Source organism: Chiloscyllium punctatum, chromosome 6 (assembly GCF_047496795.1).
Source record: "Chiloscyllium punctatum isolate Juve2018m chromosome 6, sChiPun1.3, whole genome shotgun sequence".
Lineage (NCBI taxonomy): Eukaryota > Metazoa > Chordata > Chondrichthyes > Orectolobiformes > Hemiscylliidae > Chiloscyllium > Chiloscyllium punctatum.
The window spans coordinates 24,784,063-24,796,199 of NC_092744.1; the positions used below are offsets into that span (position 1 = coordinate 24,784,063).

The 12,137-nt window shown below is 44.8% G+C and overlaps 1 protein-coding gene across 2 annotated transcripts in view; it reads left to right on the plus strand.

Annotated features, from left to right (window-relative positions):
• The first annotated feature begins 1,093 nt into the window (after positions 1-1,093).
• The window catches only part of slc2a2 (solute carrier family 2 member 2), a 47,848-nt gene continuing 36,804 nt past the window's right edge, over positions 1,094-12,137 (plus strand). Inside the window, exons 1-2 of one of the 2 annotated variants that reach the window (XM_072572162.1) lie at positions 1,094-1,189; positions 5,585-5,680. In XM_072572162.1, the coding sequence (XP_072428263.1) occupies positions 5,649-5,680 (32 nt within the window). In that variant the 5' untranslated portion in view covers positions 1,094-1,189; positions 5,585-5,648. The remainder of the gene's footprint in view (positions 1,190-5,584; positions 5,681-12,137) is intronic. The other variant, XM_072572161.1, reaches the window with a different exon arrangement.

Genomic DNA, 12,137 nt, shown 5'->3' on the forward strand with positions numbered 1-12,137 from the left:
TAGCCAGTGTCAATGACAACAGCTCACTTGCCAACTTCTCTGCATTTGGCTCCCACATGGATGAACAGTTTGGCTGAGAATGAGATAGCCAGATGCTTCAGCACCCATAGAGAGGGAGGAGGTTTGTTTTTCTCTGCAGTGAAACCACATAAAACCGAAAGAAAGCCAATTTATTTTCCCTTTGTTGCTGTTAGCTGTTGCTTTTAGTCAATAAGTCAGCATGGTGGCTCAGTGGTTAGCATTACTGCCTCACAACACAAGGGACCTGCTTTTGATTCCACCCTCAGGCGAATGTCTGGGTGAGGTTTACACCTTTTCCCTGTGTCTGCGTGGATTTCCTTCAGGCAGCTCCAGTTTCCTCCCAGTGCCCAAAGACGTACAGGTTAGGTGGATTGGTCATGCTAAATTGTGTCCAGGGACATACAGGCTGGGTGGATTAGTTATGGGGGTGCGTGGTTGGGGTGGATCTGGGTAGGATGCTCTTTGAAGGGTCAGTGTGGACTTGATGTGCTGAATGGCCTGCTTCAACATCATGGGGATTCTATTATAAGATGTGATGAGCCAGCCACTCTGGGTCTTCTCTTCTTGATACCCAATGTCCCACTACCCTCATTGTCCATGACCCCACTCACCCTTTCCCAGTCCCCTATTTCCCTCAATACTCACTCACCCATATGCCCCATTACTCTGCCATTACCACCTACTCTACCACTTCTCATATTACCCCTGCCCCTAACTGCCCTTATGAACCACTCCCCCATTCCCCTCATGATTGCCCTCAAAGGAAATCATTGAGGATGTGATTTCCTCAAATGAGCTCTGTCGTTGCCATTCGCAACTTTGCCACTGATCTGCCTGAACTCTGTTAAATGGAACATGATCGTTTAAAACATTTCCCCTTCCTTGTCACCTCTGCTCCTGACTCCAACCCGCTGGTCATAGGTGCACACGAGCACACTCTGACAGGCAAACTCAGACCCTCTCTCAAACTCTCTCTGACTCTCCCATAGGCTGACACACACACACATCGATAAGGTTCATGGGTCTGCCCCTTTAAGCTGTGAAAGCGGACGTCAGTTAAATAGGGAGGATCCAGGTGCCAGTTTTAGCTTCGCTCTCAGGTACTTTTATCACTTGGAATTCCGCACCGGGGATGGGGAAGATCAGCGCAGACAGCCGATCGGGAAAGGTAAGAGCCAGTGAGAGATACCATTGGTACCGAGCCCTAAAATACCGGCGTCTTCCAATTTTCCTGGGGACATGCGGGACTTGTCCCATTCCTAATTGAACCGCACTCAAGTCTGATCAGAAAGTTCTGCCGGTTCTGTCTCTCTCAAACACACACTCACTCGATGAGGCTCACAGCGTCCCACCTGTTGTGAAATGACCTGGAATTTCTATAGCGTCTTCCGTGACTACAGGATGTGCCAAGTCATCAGAGTGAAATCAAGTATTTTTTTCACGGGTTGGAGTGTAATTGTTGGTGTGAAGGGACCCCAGCAGCTCGTTTGTGGCTCGCGCGAACAGCAATGTGTTGGACTCAGGACATAATGAAACAGAAACAGAAGTTGCTGGAAAAGCTCAGCAAGTCTGGCAGCATCTGTGGAGAGAGATCAGAGTTAACCACTCCTGTCCGGTGACTCCGCAGATGCCACCAGACCGGCTGAGCTTTTACAAAAAAAAATCGGCAGTTCTTTAGGTTATTTTTAGTCAGGACCGAATGAGGCTGAGATGACTTTAGATCCATCTCAGAGGTCAAACGGCGCCTCACGTACAAACCTAAAAACACTCCTCTACAGTGCGGTACTCCTTCAGCACCGACCCTCCGACAGTGCGGCACTCCCTCAGTACTGACCCTCCGACAGTGCGGCACTCTCTCAGCACCGATCCTCCGACAGTGCGGCACTCCCTCAGTCCTGACCCTCTAACAGTGCAGCACTCCCTTAGCACCGACCCTCTGTCAGTGCAGCACCCCGTCAGTACTGACCCTTTGACAGTGCAGCACTCCCTCAGTATTGACCCTCTGGCAGTGCAGCACTCCCTCAGTACTGATGCAGTGACAGTGCAGCATTCCCTCAGTACTGATCCTCAGACAGTGCAGCACTCCCTCAGTACTGATCCTCTGATAGTGCAGCACTCCCTCAGTACTGATCCTCTGGCAGTGCAGCACTCCCTCAGTACTGATCCTCAGACAGTGCAGCACTCCCTCATTACTGACCCTCTGATAGTGCAGCACTCCCTCAGTACTGATCCTCTGGCAGTGCAGCACTCCCTCATTACTGACCCTCTGATAGTGCAGCACTCCCTCAGTACTGATGCAGTGACAGTGCAGCACACCCTCAGTACTGACCCTCTGGCAGTGCAGCACTCCCTCATTACTGACCCTCTGATAGTGCAGCACTCCCTCAGTACTGATGCAGTGACAGTGCAGCACACCCTCAGTACTGACCCTCTGGCAGTGCAGCATTCCCTCAGTACTGTCCCTCTGACAGTGCAGCACTCCCTCAGTACTGACCTTTTGACAGTGCAGCACTCCCTCAGTACTGACCCTCTGGCAGTGCAGCACTCCCTCAGTACTGTCCCTCTGACAGTGCAGTACTCCCTCAGTACTGACCCATCTAACAGTGCAGCACTCCCTCAATACTGACCTTTTGACAGTGCAGCACTCCCTCAGTACTGACCCTCTGGCAGTGCAGCACTCCCTCAGTACTGTCCCTCTGACAGTGCAGCACTCCCTCAGTACTGACCCACCTAACAGTGCAGCACTCCTTCAATACTGACTCTCTGGCAGTGCAGCACTCCCTCAGTACTGACCCTCTAACAGTGCAGCACTCCCTCAGTACTGACCCTCTAACAGTGCAGCACTCCTTCAGTACTGACCCTCTAACAGTGCAGCACTCCCTCAATACTGACCCTCTGACAGTGCAGCAGTCCCTCAGTACTGCCCCCTCTGGCAGTGCAGCACTCCCTCAATACTGACCCTCTGACAGTGCAGCAGTCCCTCAGTACTGTCCTCTGACAGTGCAGCAGTCCCTCAGTACTGTCCTCTGACAGTGCAGCAGTCCCTCAGTACTGACTCTACAACAGTGTAACATCCCCCCAGTGTGGCACTGCATGTCCACGTTTGCTACCTGTTCAAATCCCTGCAATGGATTGCAACAAGACATTCTGATTCGGAGCCAAGTGGGTTTCAAAGTGCTATCTGCAAGAGCAGGAAACGCAGAGAAAAAAAATCTAGTTAAAACAAAAACTCTTGGTTAGCATTAACAAGAAAAGAATGAATAAATTAATTTAACTGAATTTCACTAATTATAGGTTCGTAATCCAGGATGTTGCCAGTTATGTTCAATCAAACGATCTTTGCTCATTGTGATGATTACCAAGGGAGATTCGGAGTGATTTCTAGTCGGCCGTTTAATTTGAAGCTGTGGCCCTTGGGGACCATCTGTAACTAAGATTAACTGAAATCAGCAGTAAATATTAACCCATTCCTGACAGTGCAACAAACTCCGAAATACAGTCAACTCAGTTGCATGTTTTTAAAAAAATCAAATAAACACAATTACTGAGAGTATCCAGATTTATAAGGGCTCCCTGGGGAGTCTGTCAGTATTTATAAGAGGTTCGATTAGTTGTGTCAGTGTTTGCAGGAGGGAGTCTTGGGGATTGTGACAGTATTTGCAGGGGTCTCCGGGCAGTATGTCAATATATTCAAGGCATTTTTGGGGCATGTATCAGTATTTAATGCGAATCGCGCAGCTGAGGTAATTTTTTTTACAGGAGTTATGTTGGGAATGTGCCAGCATTTATTGGGGCCAGTGTCAGCATTTGCCAGGGGATTTTGGGAAATGTTTCAGCATTTACTGGGGGTCCTGGGGCTAATGTCAGTGTTTACAAGGGCTCACTGGGGAATGTACTAGCTCAGTGGTTAGCACTGCTGCCTCACAGCGCTCCTGACCTGCGCTCGATTCCCAGCCTTGAGCTTCTGTGTAAACTCCATACGGATATTCTCCCAATGTTTGGGTGGGTTCCCTCCAGGTGCACTGGTTTCTTCCCACAATCTAAAAATTTGTAAATTAGGTGGATTGCCCTTTGTGTGCAGGCTAAGGATACTAGCCATAAGAAGTGTAGAAATAGAGGGGTGGGATGCTCTGCCGAGGGTCCGTGTATATTCGAATGCCTATTGGTCTGTTTCCACACTGTCGGGATTGTATGATTTTCAAGAGGTCACTGGGAATGTAGTCGTAGTTGCGAGGAATCTCGGGTCTAATGTCAATATTTACAGGGGATCTCTGGGGAATGTGTGAGTATCTATATACAGTACAAAGGCATCATTGAACACTCGCAGGTTTGGGCTCGGGCTTGTCAGCATTTTTGATTCCTGGAAGGTTACAATTTCTTTGAAAGCTGTCCACAACCAGTTGACCACGTTTAAAAGTTTGCTTTTTGTTAATGATCTCCCGATTTTCTGTTCTTCCCACACCAAAAGTGCTGACATAGTCCACAAGTGTCTACTCCTTGACCACAGGGTAAGGGTATCAGAGGTATTGCCTGTCCCTGATCTTTATCTGAACGGACAGTATTGGTGGAAGTGGGGCGAGGAAGTGTTCATGTCTCCTGCAGAGGTCAATGGGCAGTGCTTGGAGGAAAGGAAGGTATTTGTGGGTGACTGGGGAGGTTTCCTTTATTCTCTGGCCCTGTGGTGATGACGTCTCACCAGGTAGCCTGAGAACTATAACTTTAACATCGTGAATTTGGGATGAGTGATTACAGCACAGTTAACGAGAGATGTTGTTAGTAACATCGCACATGCTCCGTTGCCCGGCTGATGTCACTGTGCCTTTTAAATGTTAAAGTAACTACAAGGTAGATTCTGTCAATCAACAAAAGCTATAAGCAAACAATTGATTTGATCTGTGCCTTGAAAATGTCAGTTTCCTGTTTAATCTGATCTCAAGCAGCCAAGGCTGGTGTCACAACAAAATCGTGGGCCTCCAAGTATTTGGAAAACAACTCAAGGCCTCCTTCCCTTTCATTCCATTCCCACCTTTAGTCCTTCCCTTGTTTCTAATTCCCTTCCTTCAGTGTTTGCTTCCCTCCAATTCTCTTCCCTCAGTCCTACCTCCCATCCCATCCCTCACTCCTTCCCTCTGCTGCTAGTTCCTCCCATCATTCTTCAGCTTTGCTTCTAATCCTTTTCCTCTTACCCCCTCCTGTCGCTACCCCTCCTTTTCCATTCTCTCAAATCATTTCTCCCCTTACCTGCCAATCCCTCCACTCAGTCCTCTCCCCATTCCTTCCTTCATTCCTTCCTTCTGTTCCTCTTTCCTTAGCTTTGTTTCCATCCTATCTCCTCTCCCTCCTCATTCCCTTCCTTCCCTCCCTGTCCCACTGCTCATTTCTTCACCTCTACCTATTGTCTTCCCTCATTCCTCATCTTACCTCCCAATTCCTTTTCTACATTCCTCATTTCTATTCCATTGTCTACCGTCATGTAAAAGTGCTTTTGATAATCACCCTGTTGATGATTGATTCTCATGCCTGGTTGAACTTCTAAGTTAAGTATTTCATTATCTTCTTTCAGGAAGTGACAGGATTGCTGCTTCTCTCTGTCTTTGCAGCAGTGCTTGGCTCATTACAATTTGGTTATGGACTCGGTGTTATCAATGCACCCCAGGCGGTAAGATTTCTCATCAGTATACTTAATGGCAGCTTCACCCTTGGCCACTTGTCCAATGAAAGCAAAAATCTTGCATTTCTGTAGCACCATTCAGAACCTCAGAATGTCCAAGCGCTTTGCAACCAATGAAGTGTATTGACTGTTGAAGTGCAGTAAATGAGATCACCAATTCATGTTCCCACAAATGGCAATGTGGTAATAACCAGATCACCTATTTTGTAATTGATGTTTGTTGAAGGATAAATATTGGCCAGGACACCAACAACAATTTCCATTGACCCTTTTATTTGGTAAAACATTTCAAAGTGATTGACAGGGGCTTTATCAAACTAAATTTTCAACCAAACCACCAACTAGGATAGATGATCAAACACTTGGACATGGTGGTAGATTTTAAACCTTGTGTTAAAGCAAGAGTAGTGAGGTGGGGGAGTAAGGTGTTTATGGAGGACTATTTTTTCTGTATTCATTCACAAGATGTGGGCATCGCTGGCCAGGCAGCATTTATTGCCCATCTCTAATTGTCCATAAGGCAGCGAAGAGTCAACCACATTACTGTCAATCTGCAGTCACATGTAGGCCAGACTGGGTAAGGACAACAATTTCCTTCCCTGATGGACATTAGTGAATCAGATGGGGTTTTCCTGACAATTGACAATGGATTCATGGTCAGCATTAGACTCTTCACTTCCAGATATTTATTGAATTCAAATTCCACCATCTGTCATGGTGGCATTTGAACCCAGATCTCCAGAACATTACCTAGGTCTCTGGGTTAACAGTTCAGTGATGATACCACTATAATACCTTCTTCCCCTTAATCCACAGCTCAGGATTCTGCTGACTGAAGGCACAGCAATGGGAAAAGAGTTAAAAGTTAGAGATAAGCAAGAGGCTAGAATTGGAAAAGGTCTCAGAAGATTGTGGGCTGGAGGAGATAACAGAAGAGTGTGGCCAAGGATGATTTGAAAGCAAGTTTGAAAAGTTAAAAATTGGGCTGTTGTCTCTTGTTCTTTGAGCAATGTTGTGTGATCATTTATGGTCACCAAGAGGGAAGATGGGATCCTCAGTTTAATAACTCAGCCAAAAGACTGCCCTCTGGACAGTGCAGCAGCCCCTCCCATTTATCTCTCCACCCTGGAGGCTCCCTGCCTTCACTCCTGATGAAGGCCTTTTGCCCAAAACATTGATTTTTCCTGCTCCTCGGATGCTGCCTGACCTGCTGTGCTTTTCCAGCACCACTCTAATCTAGACTCTGATTTCTAGCATCTGCAGTCCTCACTTTTGCCTAGTCCTTCAGTACCACACTAGAAAGCTTACTCAGATTTCATCCTCAAGCTACAGACTCACTGAGCTACATCTTTATTTATGAGAGATGTGGGAGCTTTTATTTCACATTCATGAGGTTTTCTTATTAGACTGAAATAGAGGTTATGACTTTTGGCCATGTCCCAATATCACTTGGGGATGAAGTAAGGAGTGCCAATCCTATTTGTTGTTTAGATACTGTGAAAGATTTGTGTACAGGTTATCTAGTGACTAATTTACTTGAAATCAGCCCACATTTTGGTTTCTTTCTTATAAGTTAATTAAACCTAACTGATTGACATCAAGGCTAACACAGGAACACAAGAAAGAACCAAACATAGTAACAGAGGTAAGCCATTCAACCTTTCAAACCTGATCCATCATTCAATAAGATTATGGCTGGTTTGGTGGTGATCTCAACTGCACTTTCCTGTCTGTGTCCATTAGCTTGGACTCGCTTGTCTATCACAAACTATTTAACTCACGGTTGAATAAATTTAAAGACGCAGCTTCCACTATCCCCCAGGGCAGGGAATTCACACTCCAATGACCCTTTGAGAAAAAGTATTTCTCCTCATCTCAGTATTAAAATACAAGTCTGATATCCTGAAACATTGTTTCTTTGTTTAAATCACCCAAGCAAGAGATTTAAAGTACCCGTTCTCTGTGGCGAATTTAAAATGTATCACAACTCAATTTTGAAGAGGACCAGATAAATTCTGTCAGATGTTCTGGCCAATAGTTATCCTTCCAGCAATAACACCTAAACAGTTTACCTGATCATTATCTAATTGCTGTTTTGGGGAAATTGTTATGCACAAATGGTTAGCATGTTTCCTGTATTATCACAGAGATTATGTTTCCAAAAAAAAGGTACATGATTGGCTGTAGAATGCTTTCTTTATGTTGTCCTGTTTTTATTTTACAACCACATTCACATGGATTTTAGCAAGGCCTTTGACAATGTCCTTTATGGAAGGCTGATACAGAAAGTGAAGTCAAATGGGATCTGCAGTAAGGTGGTAAATTGGATAGAGGTGATGATGACCTAGTGGCAATACCATTAGGCTGTTAATCTAGAGATCTAAGAAACGCTCTGCAGGCTTGGGTTCGACTACCACAATGGCAGATGGTGGAGTTTGAATCCAGTAAAAATCTGGAATTAAGACAGTAATGATGACTATGAATCCATTGTCGATTGTCAGAAGAAACCATCTGGTTCACTAATGTGTGTTAGAGAAGGAAACTGCCAATCTAACCTGGTCTGATCTACATATGACTCCGATGTTGACTCTTAACTGCCTTCTGGGCAATTGGGGATGGGTAGTAAATGCTGGCCTAGCCAGTGATGTCCTCATCCGTGAATAAATAAAAAAAAGACAGAGAGTAGCAGTGGAAGAGTGTTTTCCTGACTTGAGATCTGTGACCAGTAGTGTTCTGCAGGGACCAATGCTGGGACCCCTGTTGTTTATAATACATACAAATAATCTGGAGGAGAATGTGGGTGGTCTGATTAGTAAGGTTGCAGAGGACACAAAGACTGGGGGAGCTGTGGTTAGGAAGGAGGATTGCCAGAGGATGCAGCAGCATGTAGATAGCCTGAAGACTTGGGCAGCAAAGTGGCAGATGGAATTTAATCTCAACAAATGTAAACTGATGCATTTGGGAATGTCTAATACAAGAAGGAACTGTACAGTAAATGACAGAACCCTTAGAAGCATTAACGTACAGATGGATCCATTTGTACAGATCCACAGTTGCCTATAAGTGGTAATACAAGTGGTCAAATGGTGTATAACATGCTTGTCTTCTTTGGTTGGAGCATAGAGTATAAATATTGGCAAGTCATGATGCAGCTGTATAGAAGTTTAGTAAGGCCGCATTTGGGATATTGCTTACAGTTCCAAATGGATGTGGAAGCTTTGGAGAGAGTACAGGAAAACATTACAAGGTTGGCTTTAGAAGGTAGTAGTTATGAGGAGAGATAGGACAAACTTGTTTTCACTTGAACTTCGGAAGCTGGTAGAAGTTTACAAAATTATGAGAGACATGGATAGTTAGAGTCTTTTTTCCAGGTTAGAAATATCAGTTACAAGGGGACATAGATTAGATTACATTACAGTGTGGAAACAGGCCCTTTGGCCCAACAAGTCCACACCAACCCGCCGAAGCGCAACTCACCCATACCCCAACATTACCCCTTACCTAATACTATGGGCAATTTAGCATGGCCAATTCACCTGACCTGCACATTTTTGGACTGTGGGAGGAAACCCACGCAGACACGGGGAGAATGTGCAAACTCCACACAGTCAGTCGCCTGAGGCGGGAATTGAACCCGGGTCTCTGGCGCTCTGAGGCAGCAGTGCTAACCACTGTGCCACCGTGCCACCCGCTGATCTAACATAAAAGGGGGAAAGTTTAAAGGGGATGTAAGAGGCAAACTTTCTACATAGAGGGCAATAGGTGCCAGGAATATGCTGCCAGATTAGGTGATAGAAGCAGATTCAGTAGCAAAATTTAAGATGCATTTTGTCAGATACATGTGTAGGCAGGGAATAGAGGGATACGGATGACATAGAGGCAAAAGCTTTTTAGTTTAGGAAGGTATCATGTATTGGCGAAGGGGCGTGCCAAAGGGCCTGTTCCTATTGTCTTTGTTCTTTGATTTCAGCTGGTCATGAGGAGAAAAATGTAGCTCTTGCAGCAAAAGATCATCCAAGAGATGAATGTGATGGACAAATACCGCGTGAGCCATTGTAGTGTTTGGTAGTATGTCTCACTCAGTGAAGCATACTCAACTCTCTTCGATTCTGGCTTCTCCCTCTCCAACAATCCTCAGTGCTTCTTGGTTCCGGGTCACTTGGCCTCATGATCCCAAATGTTAATTCTATTGTTGAAACTCCCAGTTTTCAGCATCCCTCTCTGAGTCTCTCAGTTTCTCATATAATGTCTCGGACATTTGTTTCCATATCCCTGCTTCAACCTCCTGATCCTTTACACCCCTCTCCGAGGTTCGTGAACTCACTCTGTGCTCTCAAAAACACCAAATCCTGTTTAACAGACCAATATTCAAGCATTGAATTATGCAAATGACTTTCAAGAATTTAGAAGTTTCATTGTAAATCCACAGTGTAGCACAAACAATCATTTCCACCTTTTCTTTCGTGACACTTTTCCTGTCTAGAAGCCAACTCTCCATGGGAAAAGAACCCAGCTTTTTTGTTATTGTTGACAAAGGGGCGTACTGGAGGATGAGCGAGTAGAACAAATGGCAGTGGTGCCCAAGGGGAATGCCAACCAGGGAGTGACCTTGATTGAAAACAGGTGTCAATGATAGCTGTGAACAAAGAACCCAGCTTTATTTTTTAGCTATTTTTAACCAATCTGATCTGACATATCTATGGAACAGGTGATAGGGTGGTAGAAGAGGTAGGGTGCCTTCAATGTACCACAGATCCTGAGAACACAGCTCTTTTTTTAAGTTTTATTTTATAAATCACACCAGTAAATCACCCAATCATGTAACTAACTAAATAACTAATATTGCCCTCTGGGGAGAATCTAACAAAAGCAAAAAACAATAAAAAATGAAGGAGGACAAGGGAGAGAACTAAATCAAAATAATATTGGAGGGGGAGATAATGCACTCCAACCCCACAATGCCAATTACCCAGGTCTTAACAAAGTCCAAAAAGTGATATTTGATCTCAGTTAGCTCTGGAGCTCTTCTGATAGATTCTGAAAGAGACCCGTATTTCTAACAGTGATAAGTCCCTCATTCTTCTCTCTCAGGCTTCAAATCCCCATTTTCTGTGTCTCTCAGCTTTATGATTCCCTAGTTGATTGATTTAACATTTCCATTGCCCCTGTTTCCCTCCCTTAGCTTCTTCAGTTCTATGTCAGTGATTGATATAAGATATTGTAGGTGGGCTGCTGGATTCCTTTCTGGGATTCTTTTGCCTGGAAAATAGAATTATTTTTGAAGTGATTCAGTTTTCTGCAGTTTTACACGTTCCACCAGCTATTGAACTCCAAGAACTGGAGTTACTGAAAGATACTCCATTGCTGCCAGCAATTCTTTTAATCACAATCTGAATCATACCTGGGCAGTAATAACAGGTTAGGTTCACCCTGCAGCAAGTTAGGTTTGATATAGAGTCATAGACTCAGAGAGGTGTACAGCACGGAAACAGACCCTTTAGTTCAACTAGTCCATGCTGACCAGATATCCCAACCCAATCTGGTCCCACTTGCCAGCACCCAGCCCATTTCCCTCCAAACCCTTCCTATTCATGTACCCATCCAGATGCCTTTTAAATGTTGCAATTGCACTAGCCTGCACCACTTCCTCTGGCAACTCATTCCATGCACGTACCACCCTCTGCGTGAAAAAGTTGCCCCTTAGGTCTCTTTTATATCTTTCCCCTCTCACCCTAAACCAATGCCCTCTAGTTCTGGACTTCCCCGCCCCAGGGAAAAGACTTTGTCTATTTATCCTATCCATGCTCCTCATTATTTTTATAAACCTATACAAGGTCACCCCTCAACCTCTGACACTCTAGGGAAAACAGCCCCAGCCTACTCAACCTCTCCCTATAGCTCAAATCCTGCAACCCTGGCAACATCCTTGTAAATCTTTTCTGAACTCTTTCATGTTTCACAACATCCTTCCGCAATATTCAAAAAGTGGCCTAACCAATGTCCTGTACAGCCGCACAAGACCTCCTAACTCCTGTACTCAATGCTCTGACCAGTAAAGGAAAGCATACCAAACGTCTTCTTCACTATCCTATCTACCTGCGCTCTACTTTCAGGAAGCTATGAACCTGCACTTCAAGATCTCTTTGTTCAGCAACACTCCCTAGGACTTTACCATTAGGTGCATAAGTCCTGCTAAGATTTGCTTTCTGTAGGTTTAGCAATTGCATAGCTTCGTTTGACACTAATATTCCACCTCCACTGATCCAATGGAATTCTGTCTCTTTGTGAATTTAGAGAGAATGTAATGCATCACTACTGATATTGAAATTACTGAAGGTGAAACTGTGAGCCATCCAAGAGAATTGGTGAGTCCAGCACAAAAACATGTCAAAACAATTCAGAGCAATATTATTAAGAAGAAGAACAGGAATGTTCTCCCCGATAT